At 43.9% G+C, this 26,640-nt stretch overlaps 1 protein-coding gene across 1 annotated transcript in view; it reads right to left on the bottom strand.

Annotated features, from left to right (window-relative positions):
- Positions 1–25,400, bottom strand: part of kcnt2b (potassium sodium-activated channel subfamily T member 2b) — a gene marked incomplete at both ends in the record, with an annotated part of 108,842 nt that extends 83,442 nt beyond the window's left edge. The window contains one exon of the mRNA XM_079521239.1: positions 25,312–25,400. Within this exon, the coding sequence (XP_079377365.1) occupies positions 25,312–25,400 (89 nt within the window). The remainder of the gene's footprint in view (positions 1–25,311) is intronic.
- Between the last annotated feature and the right edge of the window lie 1,240 nt (positions 25,401–26,640).

Raw genomic sequence — 26,640 nt, 5'->3', positions numbered from 1 at the left:
TGCAGGCATGCCCACGGAGCAGGACCCGTGATTCATATAAGGTCAGGGGCCATCTCGAATGAATGCCCGGCTCCGGTTAGGTGTGGTTAATGACATATTACTCGCATTGGTTTTCTTTCTTTTTCAGAAATGAGTGGTTAGTCTGCTGTCCGCGACGTGTCCACGCTGATGTCCCTACACTGGGGGATCAAGTGCTGTTAGCACTCTGGACTCTGAATCCTGCGATCATGTGCTCGGGAGCCGTTTCTGAATGATGTTGCATCACCTGTGCGGTGACAATTTCTGGTCTTTTGAAAGGCTGTGACGTGTGCAGTTCTGTCAAATGGCCGATCTGCAAGCTCACGACATGTCTGGGGCTTGTGGATGTAATGCACATTGGTGCTTTGAGCTCTGTGAAAGAGCTACTTCCGGTTTGGATTGCTCTGTGCGGTGTGGACCACATGGCACCTGCAGTACACTGTCTGTGATGTGTGCAAAGTGGACAGTTCTGAACGGACATTTTCTGGTGCTGAGATGTTTTTTGGTCTGAGGGGAGATGTTTTTTGGTCTGAGGGCTACAACGTTTTGCTGTATGTTTAATTTGGCTTTGCCTTGTTTTGTTTGTTGTTGTGAAACTATTGTACCACTGTGTATCGTAGGCCTTGTGTGCGGTCGCTCATAGATGAGGGCCATGTAGGAATTTTCCCTGTTTGTCTAACCCATTGGGTTCCAGGTTTTTTTGCCTACATCTGCGATGTACTGATAAGTGGTGTTTAGGGGTTTTTAAATGTTTAAAAGTGGGGTAATGTCATAGAAATTTAGACTGCAAACATATAATAATACCCCTTTATTGCACTCTGATGTTATCTTATCTGGGACACCCCTGTGGTGCTGGTTGGTTACTTTGTTACTGTCACAAATTCCTTTGGGCTATGTTGGGGGATGTCTCTTGTGGGAGTGGAGACTATAAAGGCTGTGGCCTTATGTTTACTCAGAGAGTCAGACTGGGGTCTTCCGATGCATTGAATTGGTCATGTAAGTTCCTGACTCCTTACTCGAGTAAAATCCTAATACTTCCAAACTATGAATCCTTGTGTTGCCTCATTATTATGTCTTCCTGAGCATGTGTCCCACAGATTGCCATAACAGTTTTCACAGAGTTTATCAATATACCTTTTCATCCAAAGCTAGAGGAGTTGCAATTTTATTTTTAAAAAGTGTACCGTTTCAATTATCCTCTCTGATTAGAAACACCTGGCGCAGAGACCTGGAGGCAGACATCAAGACCATGAAGACGACCTGGAACCAACTAGAGAGAACAGCTCAAGACAGAGATGCCTAGAGATCGCTTGTTGACGGCCTATGCCCCAGAAGGGGTAGTAGGCGTAAGTAAGTAAGTCCAAGAATCAGACACATAGGGTCAAATTCAAACTCCATATTGAAGATATCATTCAAGGGAGTCACATTTCTTAACGGCTGTTGGTACTCTCGCATGGCATGGCATGTATATCAGTTGGTCACAGTTGTCTAAACATCCTGTCAAACTCCCATAGAAAAAGTCATGAATCCCTCCTAGTGGAAGGGCAATCGTCTAAGAGAGTACTACATTTTTCCCTCCATGCATTTCTCCATGTGGGGACATTTCCACTTGACTGACTACAACAAAGGCTGAGAGGTAGAAGGCTATATAAAAGCCCAATAAAGAGCTGAGCTGTAGATAGATTCGAGTCAGGGGCTAATCTAGGGGGAGGGTGATGCGAGGCAAAGGCACATTAAAAGCTCATAAAGAGCATGATGTCAAAACAGAAGCACAAGATGGTGATCAACGATGGCGCCTCTAGGCGGCAATGCGGCGAAATGCACAATTAATTAAGGACACTGCTTTGGATCTTTTAAATGTGGAACCGTGTGAAACAAACGGAAACGGAACCGAAGCAGCCATTCGAAACAAACAGCTGGAGAAGATAGAGTATCGATAGAGATTCCATTTGTGCGCCAAGCAGTGGTCCAAGGCTGGATAAGTGGCACACATGGGGTTTAACATTGACAGGTGGAAGAATAACCTGCTATTGTGTGTAGTCCTGGGAGACAGAGTGACGAGAGGCTCTCTCTCTCTTCCCCTCTGTCTCTCTCCCTCTCTCTCTCTCTCCATCCCTCCCTCTTTCTCTCTCTCCCTCTTTCTCTCTCTCCATCCCTCCCTCTCTCTCCCTCCCTCTCTCTCTCTCTCTCCCCCTCTCTCCCTCCCTCTCTCTCTCTCTCTCTCTCTCTCTCTCTCTCTCTCTCTCTCTCTCTCCCTCTCTCTCTCTCTCTCTCTCTCTCTCCATCCCTCCCTCTCTCTCCCTCCCTCTCTCCATCTCTCTCTCTCTCTCTCTCTCCCCCCCTCTCTCCATCTCTCTCTCCCTCCCTTTCCCTCTCTCTTTCCCTCTCTCTCTCTCAAACCTATTATATTCACAGTGCGTATGCCTTTCCAGCTCGGAAAACATCTGAAGCATTTGATAATCACAGAAGAGGTTAAACAAACCTGGCTCTAGAGCTTTTTCTTTTTTTGAACTGCTAGAAACAGAAAGAAAGAAAGAAAGAAAGAAAGAAAGAAAGAAAGAAAGAAAGAAAGAAAGAAAGAAAGAAAGAAAGGGCATTACAGAGTCCTTCGGTGAGCCATGTGGAACTGAACTGAACTGAAGGGCTACTGGGGGGTTGGGTGGCTAGTATTTGCATTGCTGTTATTTGCATTTACAGTCAGGTTCAAGTTATGAAAGAGAGACTGAGAGAGATGTTACAGACATTCAGACAGACATAGAGATCTGCGTGGGAGGATCTCACACACACACAGAGAGAGAGAGAGAGAGAGAGAGAGAGAGAGAGAGAGAGAGAGAAAGAAAGAAGTATCTTGTTCCCATGCTGTTTCCAGCCATGTGTCTGCACTCCATAATGACACAGCACCGGCCAACAAATGACACAGAGGTAGAGACCCTATACGTACTCTGCACTGCGCAGCACTGGCTCATCCTCCCAACCCTAACTCTGCATTATACAGCATATTACAGGCAAAAGACACAATATAGCTTCTATTTAAGGCAGAGGTTCTCAGACTGTTTCATGTTGAGGACCCCCCAAATTAATTGCGCTCCACCTCAGCAATCCATCTCCCAGACGTCTAGTTTTCTTTTCCCACAGATGTTAAGACTTGACAATGAGGGTGAGTCCAGGTGTTCAGACTTCAGTCGATAACACATAGCGGGATGTACACTGTTAAAAGAATGAATGTAACTGCAATGAAAAGCAATGGCAAATTTACAAATATGCGCAAAAGCTTATATTATACTGTACATAAGAAGAAACATTCTTCTTCGTAAGCAGATCGTTTACATTCCATGCTACAAGGGAAACGTTTATGTTGGTCGTTTTGAGATTTACTGTAGTCTTTTGAGAAAATTTCCCACAGACATAATTCACCAAGTATTGAAAGAATTGCTGAACATGATCCTCTGGAAGAGGAGAGGCGCAGTACAGTAACAGAACAGTTAACAGAAAAATGACAATAGCAAACATACGGCCAGCAAAATGGGAGCAGGAGAATTCTATGGGGCGACAGCAGGGTCAAAGAAATTGCACACATACTGCACTTCAATTCAAGCCATAAGCGTGTCCCTGACCCAGATACTGCACACAACTGTTGCACACAGAGAGAGGAGTGCTGACAGAAGAGAGACGAAGAAAGATTAGAGAAAGCACTCTTACCAAACATCCCCTTTCCTGTGAATAAAAATAAGTGTTTATTTTTCAAGTCTGACCGTGTATCTGAGTTCCATGCAGCAGATAAGACTGGCGAAACATCGTGTTTCATGACTGAGTGCCTTAAACGTTTTCTCTGGCCCTACAGTATGTGCAGAACATGTGCTGTTGTTGTTAATAATGTACAGAGGAAACTCGGCCAATCTTCCCAGTGACTGATGCTAGTGTCTATCGGCAAGGGCCCGCAACGCTCTCCCCGGCTCTTGCACCCCCGCAATCCCTACATGCAAACTAAATGAAAGCCATCAATTTACCGGCTGCCGTGTATCTTACACTGACACTAAGTAAGCGTGCTCTATAGCCCGTCACTGAAAGCGATTTCCTGGACATTCTCTCAGTTCACATGGATTAAGACATGCGATACATCATCTGACCCCCCACCCCACCCCACCCCACCCCACGCCACGCCACCCCACCCCACCCCACCCCACCACCTGAACGCAAAGCCATTCAGTCTCCCTTCGTTCTTCGTTCAATTTATCAACCTCTGCCTCTCCCTTAGGGGAAGATGAGCTTATCCCTTCTCAAAGTTATTTCACCATTTACTTGAAGGAGGGATGAAGAAAAAGGGCTTGAGCGCTGGAAACACTACACAAGGCTAACTATTCTTACTGCTATAGCGAGTCAGTCACATTCACTGCTGGTCCATTAGAAATCGTCTTTTGTTCAATGAAGATTCCCCTGACATCCTCCTTCCTCTCTAAAGTAAATCATAAGGCAGCTACAAATTGGTGCAGAGTTAAATGTACCTTCGCAGCTCTAATTCAAATCCATCGGGTGACATTCTATCTCTTTTGTCTCCTCACGTTGCAACTTGCTCCTGATAATTGCATCTGATGTGCATGGACATTTAACATTTGATCAAATCAAAAATGAAATCTGAATCCACTTGAAAAAACGTTCTACAATTACTGGCTGGGAGATGACATGCACAACGCGCGATAGATGTAATATGAGAAGAATCTTCTCTGTGGCTGCTAACGCGGGTCCTTGGGGCTGTTGCTCGGAGCCACGACAATTCCTGTGTTGTATTAAGCTAACACTATTTGGGACGAAGGGACCTGCGATCAGTGGACAACTGTGTCTATGTCTCTGTGACTCCCCCACAACACCTCCCTACCCCCCACGCTGATGCTGCTCCACCTATCTATCCACAGCATCCAACTCTGCCTGACCCCAGGAGGGCTCGGACAAATCCAAGCCATTCTCATGGCTCTGCTAGCAAGCTCCATAGGCTTAATAGGGCTCTTTATTGACCATGCCTGGATCATTCAAGCCTTGAGGTTGTGCTCGGGTGTCGCAGTGGTAAAGTCCCTGCCCACCGTGGCGGTCGGCAGGGACGGTCGGAGGTTGTGGGTTTGAATCCACCGTGGTGCATGCGGGATCCGCTCGTAATTCCGACGGCACATTAGTCCGACAACATGGCTTCGCCCTTCGGAATAATGATGCTGGCCCAGGCGGGGAGGGTGTTATTTGTCACTGCATGCATTCCTACGGGCTGGCTGCCTAGTCAGCAGGGAGTGTTGAGTGTCGAGCTTAGGGACCCAAAAATGTGTCATGACAAAGTATTACCATTCGACTGAAACGTGCTCCTAACTCATTTCCCAATATAAAAATCACTCGTTTACGATTTTTCGTAAATGTCCTTTAAACCCATGGCTCCGTACACCCTCCAAAGTACCACTTCCCCCTTGGGCCCGGTAATCAGGAAACAAACAGTTCTTTCGCTGTTACGCAGCGGTTCGCAGCGGCCTGTTATGGTGGGGGGTGGGGGGGGGGGGGGTAAAAGGTTTCGGAGCGATTCCGACACTTTCGATTTCCATTGACGACAATGGGGAAATTGTATTCACAAATAAATTAATATCAATTAAACTATACAACATTTCTCTTAGCAATGAGCAAGCACACCATTCCCGATGAAGCCGGTCAATTTGAGATATGGCTCAAGTGCGTACCGCCAAAACTGTGGGAGGAGTAGCGAATAAAAAAAAAAGGTCACACCGGAAAGAGTAAGAAGAAGAAAGTGTTACAATTACTATAGTCTGGTTGCCACACTAATTACAACAACAATCAACAAGTTATATTTTAATATATTAGCGCCCCTCACTTCACACGGTTTTGATTTTTTGTTATAGGTTGTGAAAATCTTGAAATCTTGAAAATAAGGCATAGTTGTAGAGGCCTAATTAAGTTCAAGTATATCCACATGGAAAATCCTGCCAGGATACTACTGCCTGCATAGAAAATGCCTTATGATGTGAGGACTGAAGCAGATATCAAAAGAAAATCTGAGCTGAACTGAGGTGCCCTGGAGTCTGGACCCTTCAAATGAACTCTCACAGAGGGAACTGCTCTGTGAGTGAGCTCAATATACTCCCACATCAAGGATATGGGAGTATTCTATTGCATTTATATTGTATTACCGGTATATTGTATTTTGTGGTTATTGTTTTTGTGTGTGACATATTTATTAGCTAGATACGGATCCAGCGGATCCGTTATTTTCCAAATGTTTACCTATAATGACATGTCCAGAATATGGACGCTAAGGTTCATCTCTTCATTGGTGTGTAGATTCTGGGTATGTACTTTTGATGAACATAGTAGGCTACATACGTAGATGTTGTTCATCAACTCTTGGCTGGGACCCAGAGTTAACTTGTTTAACTCAGGTTAATGCATCCCTATTCTGGGGGGAACATTAGTAGAAAATATCGCGGGTGTTGATGGAAAACAGAGCAGAGCAAGTCTGAAAACACACATTTAACATGAATCCAATATTTAGCGGGGGTCCCTGCTTCAGCTCTCTCTCAGCTAAGGGGTCCTTGGCCTGCTAAACATTGAAGACCCCTGTGCCCTAGCAGTGCCCCTGTGCCCTGGCAGTGATGCTGGTTTTAAGTGGTTAATGTGAAAATACAAAAATAAAGTCCCTATCACACAAAGATTTGGCGGCGCCTTGCAGTAACTTTGCAGACCCCTGTTGAAGACCCCTGGTTTGGGAAGCTAGGGCAGGACATGAGCTAGAGCAGGGGTTCTCAACCTGTGGGTCTCGACTCGCCCCCTCAGGGGGTTGCCAGATCATCAAAACCCGGTCGAAATGAATAACCAATCAGGAAGTAGACAGACAAAGCGACCAATGACAAAGCTTCTAGGAAAATCTTTGAATGCAGATTGTGGCCCCTAGATGTGTCACAGAGACCAATTTTTTTTAGAGCGTTTTACCCATTGTTGGCATTCTGAATACCAAAAATAAAAATGTCATTAAAATTTTGACATTATTGCTTATAGCAGCTTTAAGAGTTTACAGTCCTATGCATAGATATTAAAAGAATAGATGCCTCATTGGCCGCTGCAGTTCGTTGGAGCGATGTGTGTCGACGGGAGGGCGGAAGAATTTACACTGGGAGAGGAAGTACGGCGGAAGAGTGGAAGGCACGCTACGTCACGCTGCCACTCAAGTGATTACTGGCCAATCACAGCGCGTCTTTTCCGGGACTTACAGACACAAACATGCGATCTGTGACGCACGCTCATGCTTCCGCAGGGCTTCGCAAGGAATCTCAGGAATTTTTTGCCCTCCCTTGAGCATATACGCTCCAGAGCCGAAAGGGGCGTCTACCTATATTATATTTGGTTTCAATATTTATTTATGATGTATTTTCTCTATTATTGTAAGGGGGGGGGGGTTATGGCCAAAGCATGAGGACTGTAGAAATGAATACCAGCACTCATGTTGTATGATAGGATTATTTTGTTCCCCCCAGAGCAACAGAGTGGACGTTTCGGCCCGGAGGCCTTCCTCAGCGTAAATCCCATTTCTTTTTCAAAGCATGAGAACCCCAGAGCTATAGGGATCTGTTTGTTCTCCTGCACGTTTACAGTACTTTCTTTCTTTCTTTTGGATTTCTTTGAGGGTTTTTTTACGATAAAGGAGCCCTGAGCTCTAAAGGCTCACGCTGGCTTTTCTTCCTGTCACACTTCGCTCCAGTCAGAATGCTTGCTGGTTCTCCTGAAAGTACTAGGCTCTTACGGTACATTTTCACCGTACAAGCCCATGTCTTCCATGTCCATGCATTACAAGTCTGCCCTTTTAGCCAGAGGATGGGGACACTGACTGAGCAAAGAGAGAATTCTAATTTGATCAAACTCTCCGAGTGTGAGTGAGTGAGTGAGCCCAGGCTCTGCCCGCAGGTAACGTCACGTCTCCTCTACGCTGTACAGCAGTGCTTCTTACACTGCACTGAAGCACACTGGTGTTAGACACGTGCAGGTTTCCCTTGGAAGTTTGTGCTATATCATATAGCCTATTATGCATTATTATCGCCACAGCAATAATAATGTTGATTATTAAACCTTAGGAATGTTTTTTCTTATTCACTATAAGAATTGTGCACACTGATTCCCCAAAACAGAAGCAAATTCTATTCCCTAAGATATATATACATATATTATCATCATCATCATTTTCACTATGAATGAATACAGGTGTGCCTTGTTCAGCTCATTATAGGACATACGTCATGTCCTAGAATGAGCCAATAGGGGAATGGGATCAACGTCATGTGATTCTTGGTTTGACTCAGCAATGTGTGTCTCAAAGAATAATATTCTGATGATTGATGATGATATTATGATGATGATATTATGATCATTGGCAGAATCGTGGGAAGTTTAGAATATTTGGCGGTCCCGTTTAAAAAATTCACTGCATCGGTTGTTGCAATTAGCTGCACTACTATACTTCACCATATGTTGCGCTATGACGGGAAAAAAACATAATATGTAACCATGTGTGTAGGTTCCCTAATGCAATTCCAATGGTAAGCTGTGTTGTTCTCACCCCATGAAGCAATGGCGGATTCGGACACGTGATACACGGCCTCATTCGCCGCTGCAATTCATTGGAGCAACATGTATCGCACTGAGGGCGGAAGTGTACCGTTATATGGTGCATCCCCGGCGTCCAGTCACGTGACTCACGTCCCCACCTTTAATTACTTTTCTAGGCATCAACGCAGAAGCTTGCCCTGGAGCATACGCCCCAGGGCAGAAGGAGGCGTCTTGCACACGGTGCCTACAAATTCACGCACACTTAATGAGACAGCACCACCACCACTTATGGTGGTCCGTTAAACGGTGTACTGCAGGCCAGCCATAGAAGCCCATTGACTACTTTTAAAATAATACAAAATGAACTGAAGACTATATTGTTTTGAATAAGAATATGTTTCCAAATGTATGGAGTGTCTTTGTCAACATCTTGTTTTCTCAATAGAGCATGTGTTTCACATTTAATTTACCACTTGAATGGGTTACCCATTATGTTAACCGAAACTGTGCCAGAACAAGATAATCTTGTGAATAGCTATTGTATCCAACGGTGCCATTCACAAAATTATGAGATTTGATTAATACGCATTAATCCAGAATTAAAAATAATATATATATATTTTTTATTGTTATTATTTTACACCAACATCCAAATCCGACGCGCACACGGCCGCACACACGCTTAATAGTCCTTTTTCTCCTCAAAATGAGACAAACTGCGATCTTTGGGACCTTATAAAACCCTAATCTTTGATCGCACTAAGAAAGTGAATCCATTGTGCGTTGATACACAGCATAGAATCTAGCCTAGAATGAGGATGTGGCTCAAATATGGAGGGCTATCACTTCCGGGTTGGGCGGAAGTGGTCTCTTCTTCTGCGTTTTTTCGCGCATTACACTGGCACAGGCCTCACGATCCCGCTATAGTAACGGGAGGGAATGTGTGGAGGAGAGGAGAGACGGCAGACAGACAAGTAGTCACATTTCAATGACATCACTGTCTTTACAAGGCTATGAGCGCCGACTTTGAAGAAGGGAATTAATAATACATCCCGATCCCGGCTGACTTTGTGATCTATCTATAGCCTATTTTGAAAATGTTCACAGGCTTATACTGTATATACTGTATGTTCTACCTACCGCGGAGCTCCGACGGTGTGTTTTACCTTTGTTGTATAATACATTTGGCTGAATGTAGTTGGGGAAATAACCCAACTAAATGGAGGATCGATTGACATATCCTGGCATTTTCAACTACCTAGTGAATTCTCCTGATTAGTATTCATAATTAGTCTCGCAAGATGCTGTTTGGATACTTTTCCACAAATAAATAGCCTATTAAACAAAATCACAAATGTATCTGGGTATTGAAAACCTCAAGGGATGTGACTGTGAAGTATATACCATGCGGCCAGCCAGCCACTTTAACTTGAGATTTACGATGCTAGCACTTTTGACACACTGATGGAGTATATTATAGTATATTGTGGGTTGTATATTGAGATGGCAGGTATGTGACATTAAAAAGGACAAGTCAAACATATGGGACACTTTATTAGAACACAAAAAATCACCACAGCCTCAGTAATCAACCAGTGAAATTACAGTGTTCTATGATACCTTTCATAGGATTGCATTGACAGCTGCAGTACACCGTTCTAATGGACCAGAAGTGCTGTCACTGGCATTTGGAGGTGTGAATTTGACTAGGCGCCGTGTGTGTCAATAGTGTAACCTTCACCTTCCAGCCGACCCTCCTCAGACAGGACAAGGCCCTTCCTCCTCTCCTCTAATGAGCGCTAATGAGAGCTGTCTTAAGGTGACCCCCCGCAGAGGGCGATATCTCCTTTTTGCCAATACTGCTTACTTACTCATTAGTCATTAGGTTTTTGTTGTGTTTTTTTCCCTTTTAATTAACAGTGAAGGACACAGGGTAATGATTCAATTGTCGGGTCACACATGTCAGTCTTATCATCATCCAGCTGCGTTCCCCCCAGCTCTGTTGTTGTGGCTTCTGGACAATTGGCTGGCTTTGGACACAAAGCCAGCCAATTACTTCTAATTAGAGTAAGAATAAAAAGCAATGACTGTCCAGCTTACTTATACATCAAGGTAAACACTTTGTTGTGCCCTGATGCAGTCTGGAGTGAGACCAAACACATCAGTGAATACATGCTTCAATAAAGGATTGTTTAGCCCATTAAGACCTACAAAATGTAGAATCTCAATTATTTTCATGTCAAGGACCCCCAAAATAACTTTTATTGATAGATCACAGTAGGTAGACAGGAAACGGGGAGAGAGATGGGGGAAGACACAGCGCAAAGTTCGTCAGGATCGGGACTCGAACCTGCGACACATGCTGGATTTGATTGGACCGCTAAGCCGGCCCAGGCTTAAAGGGTCATAGGAAACGGTCAAGAACGGAAGCTAATAGTGATTCATCAAAGGACCTCTGACCTTTAGATCTCCCAATTATATGATTGTATGAATTATATGATCCACTCTATCCACTCCTGACAGATGACATACTGTATGATGATTAACTTTTTCGTTTGAAATGTACCCATTCAGCATACTGTTAATAAATAATTCAATCAATCAATAAATCAATCAATCAATGACGTCGGAGTTAACCACTCCCCCTTGAAATCGCATTTCCATTCATTTGTATGGGTGGCGGAGTCTGGACCCTGCTAATGCATGTTTGGCTGAGGGAGTACAGCGTTGACAGACAACCCGCCAACCAGCCAATCAGCGTGACAAAAAAGGTGACGTCATCTCCAGTGGAAGTGGAGATGACTGCAGTAGACTGGTTGTTGCCCCAATTGCCTGGCGGAATGTACAAACAGTGTACTAATATGAAGCTGTTTGTCATGATGCTGAGCGAGAAAGGCCACTCTGGTTTAATAGACTTCCTGTCTTCATCTACTTCCTGGGCTCTACTTCCTGGGCTCTGGAGGAATCGTCATCGAAAACAGTACTCCCGGCCAGTGGGGGTCGCTGTTGTAAACTATTGTGACCGAGTCATGGTACGGTGCCTTGGCGACGGTGTTATACTGATAAGACTCTATGAATATTGTCCACCATGTTCCCCTCGGGTGGAGAACTTTTCAATGCTTCTGTAACCTGTACTCTACCTGTACGTCTTTTTACGTACTTTAAAAGTAATAGCCATGGCGCTTGTCAGTGGTCCTTCGATTTAACCTGGCTGAATTTTTAACTGACATGGTCCATGATATGGATGATAATATTTTTCCATCAGTACACACTGTACTGCTATACTCCCCCTATTTATGACAGTGCCTTGCTAGTCAGACACGCTGCTTATCAAGGCTACAGTATCGTATGTATTTTATAAATAAATAAATAATTGTATAAAATGGTGCTATGACATTCAATTTTGCATTTCAAATGCAAGATGTAAATTGTAAAGAGTAAATTTTAGCACAGGAGGGCAGGAGGGGGTGGTTGGTGTCATTGTAAAACTGCCACAAGTATTGATGTTGTCAATGTTGTTGATGGACCTTGTTCCACATTGGCCTTACTAGATTAAGCCTTGGAAGGAGGTATTAAGGGTGTGGGGGCATGATGGGATGGCGAGAGACGGAGATTGAGCGAGGGAACATGTGGTGGCGACAGACAGCCAATAAGAGAATGGTCTTAAGGACAAAAGGCTGTCATTTGTATGGTAATCCCAGACAACAGGCTGTGCTGTTGTGTTGTGCACTGGTGGGAGCCTGTTGCATTTCATCTCAACTCCAACAATCCACACACAAATACAAGCCGAGCCGTGGCAGATGCCCCTGCTATCCTGACTGTGCAAAAACACTATCAACATCAACCAGACAGAGGCCCAGTGTTTTGTTTGTGATGTTGGATCATAACAGCTGTTATGCTTTCAGAGAGAACATCTAAGACAGTCAGAAGAAAACTACATGAATACATACAGCACCACCGGGATTCCAACACACTTTGCTAATCTGGAATGGCTCAGGGTAGAGGATTTAGAAGTTAAGTGCCGTGATTTGTGTACTTTTTCTTGTGTCTATGGATTACTATAATAGACCCCCAGGTGTGGTTAAAATATTCAAATGTCTTCCCTGTGTATTTTTGGTTTCTTCCTGAAAGCTGAAAGCGTTTGAGTCAAAAGGCCCAATCAAAAATACACAATTTTTTGCCATAACCTTTTCAGCGTTTACCTTAAAACATTACTATATAAGCCATATCTCAAAAACTAGTAGGTCAAACTGCACAACCTATATGTCAATTTGAAGCTATGATGATTCCCTGCTTTCATATGACATGAAAAAACGAAAATGAATAGTAATTCAATTACTTCTTTTTTTTTAAGTATAATCATAGTACCTGATGATCATGTTTTAGAGGGGGGGGGGGGGGGGGATCACGGCACTTCAATACCCTACCTGACTAACTACTTCGCCAAAGTGAATGACACCCACAGCCACAATACAAATCCTCATTCAGCTACTCTGCTACCGAAATGTAGAATGCTCTGACAACACCCATTAAAAGATGTGAATCACTGGTTTCTTTCAAAATTGCTTTTTCTCCTTTGTACATATAGTATTTTGTATGTGTTGATGACAGTGATTGTGCAGCCACTTACAGACCCAGGAGATTTGTATTAAGCTTATGTTGGAGAGTCACTGGGCTGCCCTTTTAACTGGAGAAAGACCTGTCAAGCCTTGAAGAGATTTGTTTCATTGTTTGGTCATCTGGCATTTACTGATCAAAACAATAACCTCTGACTCACTGCCAGAGAATATAAATAGTGGCAGAGAAGACACGATCCATCTCTGCAGCAGCACTAGACTATATTGGAATGGATAACTTATTTTAGATCAATTTCAATCTTCTCTATCCAATTTCTCCTATACACATGGAGACAAGGAGTTAATTGCACTGACTGGGAGGTTATAAGTAACGCATTTGGAGGAACATGCTCCATGTACCAGTGGTGTGTTCTACCATGTTACGCTATATAAGTAGTATACCGTCCAGTAACACTCTTCCTGCGTATCTGAGGAGCTGCGGGCAGGATGTAGACTTCAGTTCAAATAGGCTTTTTCAAGTGACAATGCGGCGTCCAAGGTAAAGGCTTATGTGTGGCTATTGTCTTGAGAGGTAATGACTGCTGACCATTGGAGTTTCTAAGAGATACACACATTAATTAACCAATAGAGTGCTTATTTCATTTGGTGACCACGCGCGAATATACGCGTGCATGTGCACGGGACGGATGGTATACCCTCCGAAAAAAGTTAATCCATTGAGACCTGGAACGCATCCATGTCACGTTAGCGTTAGCGTTTTAAACATTATGTTATAATTTAGCTATTGAAAAATAGCAGATCTACAAGCTCATAGCGCGCCACCGAGTGGCGCGCTATGAACTTGTAGGTCTGCTATTTTTGAAAAATCGTTAAAATGTGCCTCAAATCTTTCCGAAAATTGTCATGATTTAGAAAACTTTTTTTTTTTAATTTCGACGTCAGGCCTGAATGGGTTAAAACCTATAGAACACACCACTGATGCTATCCTCCCACGTTCCAATCACAGCTGAAGAGACTCTCCGACCAACCTGTAGGAGTCATTAGTGCAGCGACAGACAATGCCCTCCCCTGCCAGCTCCCACCTATGAAGTATGAACGCTGTCAACTGTGTTTGTCCGGCCCAAGCCGGAGGAATCACGGAGTTATCGAATTCCAATCTCAAAGGTGATGGACAGGAACTTTACCCCTAGCTGGTTGGCCCTAATTTATTATTTTTCCTGTAGGGCTGGAGTGAACACAAATTAAAACCAGGATGTGAGCAAAGACCAGCGGCATTATTAATACTACTAACAGTACAGGGCATAGGGCATAGTGGCTACTATGCCCTCAAGTGTGTACAATCAATCATAAATCAATTCCCATCTAAATCCAACGGTCGTGTTGCCAAATCCCACTCACATTCTGCAAGCTGTTCAAAGAATATGGTAGAATGTAATTCCATAGAGACACTGCAGTGGAGGGCTCTTGAAAGAGGAAAAAACACATGATATTGGAGGCACTTATCAGAACAATGACGGTGTGTGGGGGGGTGGGGGGTGGAGGAGAGCCAGACTGAGAAAAAAAAGAAGAGAAAAGGATACATTTGTAAGATGAGAGGAGAGGATCATGGGAAGAGAGAGAGAGAGGGGGATGTGCAGTCCCATGAGGTAAACACTAAACAGTAGAGGGGATTACAAGACTCGCTATTGTTTCCGTGTGACTCATTGATTTTATTTGGAAAATTTAAATACAATACGCTGATATATAGCACCCTATATGAGGATATTGTAGTAAGGTCACGTGGCTTCATTTCCATTGCCCTCCTGTAGACTTGGCTGGAGTACAGGCAGGAATAGAGCGTATCATGTAGTTTATATACTGTATAGCACATTGTTATGCAATTTTATTCCATTCTACCCCACCTGAGTCCACCATGTGTCAGTGTCAGGGAGACAACGTATGTGTATACGCAAGTGTACGTGTCTGGATGCAAGTCCCTGTGCCCATGGGGAACATGCATCTATTTTAGGGGCATTAGCTAGAGAGTGCCCTTGCAATTCAATTGACCTGTGCTGAAGGTGGTGTTTGGAGGGGGGGGGGGTTGCATGGGGACCATTCGCGCATCAAAAGTAGAAAAAAAAGGCTACTTTCAAGTTTCACAATATTTTTCTGTGAAACCCAGTCAAACTAAATGTAATGCCTCAACTCCTACAATTCCAAGTGCTTGTCGCTGGGGAGGAGTACCCAGTTCAATATGATTATTTTGGGGGGGTCCCGAGTTCGAATATGATTAGTTTGGGGGGTCACAGCCTGAAAAGGTTGAGAACCACAGTTCAACAGTTAACCGAAGGAATCAATGTAATCGATTATGCAAAATAATTGATAATCAATCTGGATAACCTGATCCTTTTAGGGTTTGAATGGGTTGGAGGAGGTACATGGTCACTGTCTGCAGAATCTAACAGAGCAGATGGAAGGAAGCCGGAATAGAGGACTCTGGGAGATTTCCCAGGAGAAGTGGTTGAGAACAGAGCTCTCTTTTCTATCTAGTCATGTAATCCTAATAAGACCAGGCTCACAGGAGATTTCCAAGGGTGATAACTAAAGAGATTGCCAACTGTATTGGAAGAACTACTAAGTACAATTGACAATCGGACAAAGACAAGAGTTCACCTAACATGACATGCCCAGAATCCAGACTCTCTAGAGTTCATGTGATTAAGTGGGTGATAAAGGACGACTTCACCACTTTTGAACCTACCTTCAATAATTGGCAGGACTATAAGGTTTCTTTACTGCCCACAGCCCTCTTATGAGACACAGACTGGCAGGACTTCAGGCAGGACTAAAAGGCAATCACTACTTTATTCTTGTCAGTTGTCAAGCTTATAAGCTTCAGGCATAAAATACTTGCCAATTATTAGCTGTCCTGTCTCACTGGGAGTCCACCTCCAACCATAGCAATTGTGCTAGTATATTGTAATACTCTAGTCTACAACACTGGTTTTCAACCCTTTTCATATCTTGTTTCTTTTTTTCTTTTCTTTTTTTTTACACAAATATTTCGATTTTTATTATCGTGAGAACAATGGCTTCCAGGTTGAAAAGTGGTGAAGTGGTCCTTTAAGGCACATATTTTGCAGCCTTTCTGTCACACTGCCACATGTCTCACCAAACATCTAAATCACTCACTGTTCACAGCGTCAACATTCCGCAAAAATCATCTCTCTGCCTTTGTATGTTATTCTCTTCGATCCCTCCCCTCTTGTAACCCTGAGGTTAAGAATCAAATTTTCTTTCTTTGACTTGTCCTAGAACCAAGCGCTGGCTGCCTCCTGCTAACAGAAGCCAAGTAATTATGTGACTGAGGTCACACTGTACTCTGTGCTTGGTAACATATTAGTCCTTGGGCAACAGATGGATACATCACCACAGCAAGGCCACTGGCAGTGGGTGAGTGGATCTCCATGGTCTGGGGAAGAAGGGGTTTTCAACTAAATCAATCTCTCTAAAAAGAACTACCTTTTATCACGCAGGGGGATTTGTAATGGACCCGCAGGGGGGGTTTCCATAGTCACAATGTGCAGCAACATTATATAAAACAGCCTGGTCAGTGGTAGTAGAGCGAGGAATGGCAATGGCATAAATTTGCACCCAAAAAACCTGAACTTTGAACATTCAGTAGATTTTCTGTGGTCTGGGGTTTTCTGAATAATTAGCCTCAAAAAGTGGTCCACAGGCAAAGTGATTTGCTGGTTTTGTCATGTAGGACTGTGAGTTTCATGTGAAATGTATTGTGCCATTTGATGTTTATGGATTATTGTATTCATTTATGTATGCATGTTATGTCTGTTATGTTTTTTTTCTAGTTTCTATGTTGGTGCTGAATAAAGATAAACGTCAAACATATCAGTCAACTTCACCCTTATTATCCAGACAGTCTGCTACAAGGGACTAGTGGAGAATAAAGAATTTTGGATGCGCTCGGGTGTTACAACCAAGTGTAATTGTGACGCCAACAATTTTTTTTGACAACAACTGTAGATTTAGTCCACTAAAATCTTATGATATTTACTGCTCCTGCGATCAATGTTTTGGGGAATGTCAATATAAGTGAACATTTTCAACAAATAAATAAACAAACAAACAAACAAACAAACAATCAATCAAAACAAACAAACAAATAATAGTAACAATAGCCAAGCTCACAGAGCTTGTAGATCGGCAATTTTTGCCTCGTTCAAATATAAGATGGCTTTAAAAAGGTAAAAGATAATACTGATGATGCAAGAGACAAATTCATATCTGCAAGCCTCAGATGAAAGGATAATACTCCCAACAGTGCTGGAGTAGTGAGTCTGTACAGGAAAGATGCCAGGCACGTCACCTGCACTGCCTATATGTGTGTACATCAAACTTATTTCAAAGTGCGCCATATTTGAAAATATTAAAATACTGTAGTCATTCTCCCGTCATTTGGACCATACTATATTATAAAATCACACCCGTGTGATGTGAGTGGTGCAACTCCGTGTGGGGTCCCCAGACCCCCCCACAGGACCACAGCCAGGGTGCCGGCCCGGTTCCAGCGAGCCGCCCCACGTCCGAAAAGGTAGAGAAATGAGAGAGTTACCATGTGGGGGTCTCTGGGGGTCCCCGGGGAGTCCCCGGGGGGGTCCCCGGAAAAAACACGCCCAGGGGGCCGGGCCGATTCCGGTGAGGCGCCCCACGTCCGAAACGGTTGAGAAATGACAGAGTTACCATGTCCCTCAGTAGAGGGACATGGTAAGTACAGGGTAACAGGTACGGTCGCCCCTTTTCCATCTCTACCTAGCTGTAAAAAACAAACATAATTCATGTTGGTGATTATATAAAAGATATTATCATATTCATTTATCATTGTTAAGTTCACTCTGTATATCCACGGGCATAATAGCATGATGATGCCATTACATAACATGGGCTACATGGAAGAAATGTGTTTAATAAAACGAAATTAACTGCTAGAAGAACTGCTAAATTACTTAACTAGACGTTCGGGCCGCTGCGCGGCCCTTACACACTGGCGACAGGCGACTGGCACTCAGCACAATTTGGGCAAATATGGAGACTGGCACTTTAGATGTTACCTAATCCGTTACGTATTCCCATCCATCAGTGTGCGTGGTTGTCATGACAATGCAGAGCGTTTGTCAGGAAATAAGTAGCCTTACAAAGCTTAGTGAAAGGGTTTTATTCGTGTACAAATAACAAATAATGAAAATAAATGATAAACTAATCAAATAAACAAAGCAAGCAAGCAAGCAAGCAATTGACTACTAATATGACTGTCTATGTATTGTTTGGGGATAGGTCGATTTGTAAAAAGTGTACCCCTGAAGAAAATGTATGTACCCTGGTATGAAATGCCAAATGCTCTATGTAACTGGGGATAAAACTTACACCTGTGTGAAGTGAGCGGTGGAACTAGTGTGTGGGGCAACATCCAGACCCCCAGGAACGTGCCCAGGGGGCTGGCCCGGTTCCGGTGAGCTTTCCCGCATCCGAAACAGTCGAGAAATGATTTATTGTGTTGCAGCTTTCCGTGCTCATCTGTGCTATAGGACGCGTAGACATACATACATAGGGACACAGGGGCCCCCCGGAACATCATGATATCATTTTTATGTTTGTTTTTATATAATCTATAGGCCTATAATCAATTTGTTTTATGTTAATAGATAGATAGATAGATAGATAGATAGATAGATAGATAGATAGATAGATAGATAGATAGATAGATAGATAGATAGATAGATAGATAATCAATTAATTTGTATGTTGCTCATGGATGGATGGACAGACAGACAGACTATCCGTTTTTATCCTGCTGTTCTATCAGTGCAGGGCAGGCTTGTCGATGGTGAATTAGTATTGTAACATTCTCCTTGGCTTTACTGCTTCAGTTCAGACAGAACATGGGACATATGCAGCTACAGTAGACTACTGACTTACTAAGCTATATAGTCTGGTGGTGGTGGTGGGAGGAGGTGGGGGGGGGACAGATCTTTGCCTTTTTTTCATTGCTCATTATGCAGGTCACACAATGGATGGATGGACCACTGACGTGTATATGTATATGTATCCAGCCAGGTCGGTCATTCGTATTATCATTCACGCTGCGCACAGCGATCGAGGTGCTAAGCCAGGGTTGTTTTTTATGTCAAGCCGTCCACTCCATGTGCGTGCACGCGTGCACTGTGCGCGGCTGCACGCTGTTAAACCCGCGTTTGGCTAGACGTTATATCAAGTTACATTTGAACATTCCAAACTTGAGCGTCACATTGAGCCTCGACACGTTGTTAGCTTGTAGATCGGCTCTTTTTAGCGAACGACACCACCGTACTACAGAATATAAAGTTAGGTATGGAACTGCGACTATAGAATGTGCACTTGCTGTATCAGTGCCTTGTCTTTATCACGATTGTACGGGCAAATTCTGTAGTCGCACCGGTGCTACAAAGTGAATGGTACAACTCGCACAGTGCTATTTTTAGTAGCAAATGCGAGTACCTAGTCGCACTGTCGAGCCCTGGTCACCACTAAGTGTTGTTTGTCGATGCGTTCTGCGGTGACTGACTGTGGTGGCATCTGACTCAACCAACACTAACCCCAACACACCACGCATGTCCTCCTTCTCTCCTCTTTCCCCAGACGAGGTCCTACAACTAGTGACTTCCACTAGACCTACCACCTGTCCTCTCGACCCTGTCCCGTCTCCAATCTTCCAGACCATCGCACCTGATCTGCTCCCCTTCATCACCTCCATCATCAACACCTCAGTAACCTCAGGCTGCGTCCCATCTGCCCTCAAGTCAGCCAGAGTAACACCACTCCTCAAGAAACCAACCCTTGACCCCTCAGATGTCAAGAACTACAGACCGGTATCACTCCTTTCATTTCTATCAAAAAGCATTGAACGTGTTGTCTCCAACCAGCTCTCTCTCCATCTCTCACATAACAACCTGCTAGATCCCAACCAGTCCGGATTCAAAAAAGCCCACTCCACAGAAACTGCCCTGCTGGCAGTCACAGAAGCACTACATGCTGCCCAGGCTGCTTCCCACTCTGCAGTCCTGATTCTCCTAGACCTATCAGCAGCATTTGACACAGTGAACCACCAGCTGCTCCTAGACACCCTAGCGGATCTAGGCATCGGCGGGACGGCACTAAAGTGGTTCTCCTCTTACCTCACCGACCGGACCTACCAGGTCTCCTGGAAAGGTCTGTTATCATCCCCCCGAACCCTCCAAACTGGGGTCCCACAGGGATCTGTACTTGGTCCCCTCCTTTTCTCACTGTACACTAAATCCCTTGGCACTATCATCTCTGCCCACAATATATCCTATCACTGTTATGCCGATGACACACAACTGTTTCTATCCTTCCCCCCCTCTGCCACCCAGGTGGAAGAGCGCATCACTGCTTGCCTGGCTGACATCTCACAGTGGATGTCCTCCAACCACCTCAAGCTGAACCCAGACAAGACTGAGCTTCTCTTCTTCCCAGCTAAGTCCTGCCCGATGCGGGAGCTAACTATTTCCGTAGACAACGCCCTGGTAACGTCTGTCCCAACAGCCAGGAACCTTGGTGTTGTCCTGGACAGTCAGCTCTCGTTCAAAACTCACATCACAGCTGTCACTCGATCCTGTAGGTTCACACTCTATAACATACGACGAATTAGACCGTTCCTCACCCAGGAATCATCCCAGCTCCTAATCCAGACAACAGTCCTGTCAAAACTTGACTATTGTAACTCTCTCCTTACTGGCCTACCGGCATGTGCACTGAAGCCTCTCCAACTGATCCAAAATGCCGCAGCTCGCTTGGTCTTCAACCAGCCAAAATTCTCACATGTCTCCCCCCTGCTCCGCTCCCTGCACTGGCTCCCGGTCGCTGCCCGCACAGAATACAAAACTCTGATGTTGGCATTTAAAGCAACCAAAGGTATGGCTCCCCCATATCTTGCCAGCATGATTGAACCCTACAAACCCTCCCGCGCACTCAGATCAGCCAACGCAGGGAAGCTGGAAGTACCCTCACTAAAAACGCCGGGACAACGCTCCACACGTCCCAAACTCTTCTCCCTTCTGGCCCCAAAACTGTGGAATGCACTTCCCGTTGCAATCAGAACTGCAGCATCACTCCCGATCTTCCGCCGTAGTCTGAAAACCCACCTTTTCAGACTCCATCATGGCCCATAGCACTTACCCTACCCCCCTTAGACAGCACTTCTTAGACTTATATAGCATTTGAAACAGACTTATAGCATGTCATGTAGACAGCACAATAAGTGCATTGTATGTAGTCATAGCACTTCATAGTATATATGTACAGCATAGTATAGCACATATGTGTAGTTTATATGTATAGTGTCATTATATAGATATGTTCTAGTTATAGTTTATATGTATAGTGTCATTATATATAGATATGTTCTAGTCACGGTCTTAGCTTACGCATGTTTCGCGATAAATGCATTTTGTTACATATGTGATGTATTCCCATGCTTTTTGTTCTTGCCTATTGTAAGTCGCTCTGGATTAAGAGCGTCTGCTAAATGCCTAAATTGTAAATTGTAAATTGTGGAGTGTTCGGCACAGTCAGTTAGCAGCCAGAAGGGGGTGGGGGCAGTGTGCTCTGTTGTGGATGCGGGCTGCAAAGTGGTGACGATTTTGACGTCACAGCAAACAGGCTGGTGGTGTTGCGCAAGAATGTGTTTTTTCATAGAAATGGGTATTGTAATGTAAATATGACAGTTGCATGGATGCAAAGTAGTGCGTTATGTCTGGACAGGCATGCCGGTGGTGTTGTGCATGGTGAGATGTGGGCAAATGGTGTGGTTTGGTAGGAGAAGGCGGACAAAGGCGGACGGATAAACGGGGTGCTTGGGTTTTAATTAGGGTGGCAGGATTAAGCAGTCACCGTCTCATGTTATTCTTTCTTAATTTTACAGAGTATAGAGATCAACTACTATACAATCAAAAAAAATCTGTATACAAGATCATTTCAGACTTCAGAGAGGGAGGTTAATACTAAATTAACTGTTAACTACATTAAAACATTTCGCGGGGGCGAGTTGGTAAAGGGGCGAGTCGTTTGGTATTCAAGACCCTGGTATTCACACCCTCTACTGTACTGTACTGTCACTGTACTGTACTGGCACACCCAAAATCATCATATATACAGTTAATATGTGCGTGTGTGTTTGTGTGTGTGTTAGGTTGCGCACAGGTGGTGAAAAATAACCATGCTATTTTCGTGTTTAGACCCAGGCACCCACCCACACAGCCATCCAGCCACCCAGCCACACACATAGCTCCGTAAGGGAGTGGTTGCACCACTCAAAAAGTAAAAACTGGTCAGCCATTTGCGAGGCGTTGAGCTTGTAGATCAGCTATTTCACAATGTTTATCTGTGGAACGGAGTCAAACGAAATGTAAAGCCTCAACTCAAATAGGGGCCTGAAAAGGTTGAGAAGCACGGCGATAAAGTACTTGTCCACAACTGCGAAGTCTAGGGGTTCAACTCCACGTTGCATCCGTGTCTAAACACAAACTCAATTGGTTGGTGTTTAGGGAATGGAAGCTCGGCGGGAGGTTGTTCTTTGTCGCTGCATGTACTCCTCTAGGCCAGTGGTTCCCAAAGTGGGGTCCGGGGACCCCTAGGGGTCCCTGAGGGAGTTCCAGGGGGTCCCCAGTTAAATCATAGTTAGGAACCAAATGGACCCATATGGGTCTGTAACTCAGAGTTAAATTAAGTTTGATTTTACAATATGTATTAGGGTCCCAGAAATGTTAGTAAATATGGGGACGTAGCCTATTTCAGGTCAAACCGGGGGCCCTAGTGCCATACAAATCTTCTCTTATGGGGATTCTTGGCATGTATTTTCAAATGGGGGGTCCGCAGGCTAATGAATATCATTTTGGGGGTCCTTGACATAAAAAAACACTGCTCTAGGCTACACTAGGCTTCATGTCGCTGGCTTTCATCGACAATGAATGGTAGACTGCGCCTTTGCGTCTGCCCGTGTGAACGCAACATTAGGGTACAACAATAGTGGCAACACAGAAACGTATGAGGAGGAATTAATTGGCATTAATGACTTAATTGGGAAAAAATAAATAAATATGGAAATCGCCCACTCAAGTCCACAAGTGTGGGTCACATTTCCTCCCCTAGTAACAAGGGAGACTAAGCATTAACTGGAGGTTAAGGTTTCCCATTAGAATCGATAATGAAATGGCCAAATGAGGTGTTGTATTCTCCCATCTGACATGGGGATCGGACGTGAGGATATCAAAACAAATTAGAGTTTAAGCACAGGTTAATTGCCTGGAACACCCACCTTAAATTACAAGGCACACAGGCAAAATCCTGAGTGTGATAATTACGGTAACGTTCAATTTAAATTAACGTTTTTAATTTCACAGTTGCAGGCGGTACATTAACTCAAGGTGTAAATGACTGTCATTATGGCTTTTAGAAATAATATGAATATCAAATAATATTTGATAAGAGAAGAGGCCCAGTATAATATAATATATCACTCTGGGCCTTCCTGTCTACACTCCCCAGGACCACCCAAAGGAATCATTAGATATGATTTAATGTAAGAGGGGACACTCTAATTACCTGGCATTTAAATAATAATGATTCCTAGTAGGTTCATTTAAACAAGGCTATTCTTAGAATGGTACTCCTTCAAACTATTTTTCTCCTTCCCCCCTGCAGTGTCAGTCCACAGTATAGCTGCTGAATTATTCCTGAAACGATATGTATTATATCTACCATGGTCCAGGGGTCTTCAACAGGGTGTCCTGACAGTCCCTCAAATCTTTATCCTATACAGCTTTGTCCCCACACGTCTCATATTTGCCATTGACAATGAAAGGAGAAATTAGGTCATATGTGCCTCAAATATGACTTTTGTTTGAAATTTGTGGCAACACAAACATTAAATGCCATTGACAATGAAGGGAAAATTTGCGTCATATATTAGGCTATGTAGACAAGCAAATCGGCTAACTAATCACATCAATTCAGTTGTTCATGAGATGATGTAAACAGTATGATGATGTATAATGATAAGAGCGCCCCTCACTTCACACAGGTGTGTTTTTTTCTTTTTACATGAATCACTTAGCATCCCTATTCTAAGGACAACTCAGCCAAAAATAGCATCTGCAAGCTCACAACGCCTGGCAGCTTGTAGATCTGCTATTTTTGGCAAAGAGAGGGAAAAACGAGCTGACTAAGTAGTGAAAGGTCACATTTATTGACAGTTTAAATGGTTTATTATGTCTGAAAATACACATTAATCTAACATACACTGATGATAGTGCTGTCAAACAAGTCTATTGATTGATAAAAAAAAATCACAGTATGCAGAATGGGTACAGTTCAAACGAAAGCACAAGTCAATACAAAAACTGTTACTGTGGACGACACAACACCATGATAAAGCATTACACTTGTTTACAACAGGGTCCACCGTCCACCATGAAGCCAACTATGAAATCTATGAAAACATTTAATCTGCATTGCAACACAATGTTATACAATATGTAAGTGGCTCCCTGCTTCATCTCTCTCTCTCAGTCAGATAGGGGCTCCTTAATTGGCCTGAAAAATAACGTTGAAGATCCCTGGCATAGACTAGCCTACTATGCTACTCGTCTCGTCTCGTGTGGCGGGGGTCAGTCTTATTCAGTCTTATCTCTCAAGCAGTGTCGCGAGTCGCGACGCGACCATGAAACCTGTTGCAGACAGTCACCCACAGCAGGGCAGGGGTGTGTGATGCAGATGCACCACTGTCCACTGCACTGATGATATTGCAAATTTGCAACATTGATTTTCAAGACCTCTTTATTCAATCTTTTGCAACATTAAAATAAATCAACTTGTAGAGCTATTATTTTATCACAAATACACGTTATTTAACATAGGTCTGAAACTTGTAATGCAAAAACAATCACGTAGATTTATACTTTTTAAACCAGTTGGATGTTGGATGCACACCACAACAACCTGCTGCATTTGTGCGTTAATTAATTGTAGCCCATAAAGCAATTTGAAGAGTTTTCAGGAGTGTCCTCCTTCCTCCCTCACTTACCTATCGTCAGTCTGCCAGTCCCCGAGCAACAGGTCGCGGAACCGGTACCGCGGAGGCAGCGGCAGGACCTCCTTCTCCAGCTCAACCATTGTCCCTCCTCAGCCTCCTCACACAACCTGAAGCAGGAGCAGGGAGCACAAACCGCGCCTCGACACTACAGTGCGGACTGCGCGGAGGATGGATCTTCTGATCCGAATCCGCTCCCCCCAACACACACACACCCCAAACTCTTCCTAGTCAAAACGTAGAGAAGCGATACAACTCATTGCTCCCCCAAAGTCAACTTATTTTCTCCCAGAGACGCTGTTTATGTTAGCTCCACTTTGTTCCTTTCCGAGAGACAACAGGTGGATGATGGTCGCACTCCGTCGTAATGGGCGCGGGTAGCTGGCTACTTTACAGCTGATGTCTGACTCTGACCGTCTGTGTGCAACTGGTTGTTGAATATCATCGACATCCTCTCTCTGGTCGATTGGAAAGCTGTGGTGAACAGTGGAAGTGGCAACCCATTGGACACACTCGTCCGCGGAATGCTGTCATCAACTCTTTCTTTCTTTCGCTTGCTTTATTTATTTTTCTTTCTTTCTTTCTTTTTTCTTTTACTTTTATTGTTGGGGGGATCGCCAAACCCAGGCGCGCCGAGCGCAGCACAATGAATCAACCAAACAGCATCAATGTTAGTCAGACCTAACACACATGTCTATAAATAACGTACTATTCATGATTCGTTGGCTATATAGATATAGGGGCTATGCCTATATGAATTAATGTTGATCCGGATCCATGAAAATATTCGTAAGCTCTGCTTAAATATGTATGAAAAAGGCATTCCAATTTGCGAGCATAATATAGCCCCCTCAGTCAGATGTGCATTAATTTGGAATGCTTGCTTGGCACAGTTTTGCAGTTTGGCAAGCTGTTGCTCTGATAGAGCGTAGTAGCATACTAAAAAATAATCACATTCAGTAGTCAAGGCATAACATTCATATCTGTTTTTAGTCTTTACTCTTTATACAAATTGGTTCATCATGTGTCAGAAAGACCGTAGAAGTTGATGAAATTGTAAGAAATGTTGCCTCAATAATTGCCTCCAAATTCCACCAGTATTTTATTTATGGGCGCGCGCGCTCACACACACACACACACGCTTTTCATTGACAATTTAGTATCACGTTTTGGTGTGTTTTTGCCCTCTAGCGGCCGTGTCATAATTACACACGAACGCTCGATCAATGAATGCAGTATGGTTCTCATATCATCTCATTTCTTCACGTCAATTTAAGGACCCCCTAAACCCCCATCTGAAAATAGTTTGTGCCATGGGGAGCC

This window comes from Electrona antarctica, assembly GCF_951216825.1.
Source record: "Electrona antarctica genome assembly, chromosome: 14".
Classification (NCBI taxonomy): Eukaryota; Metazoa; Chordata; class Actinopteri; order Myctophiformes; family Myctophidae; genus Electrona; species Electrona antarctica.
This window is presented reverse-complemented; position numbering and strand designations above follow the sequence as displayed.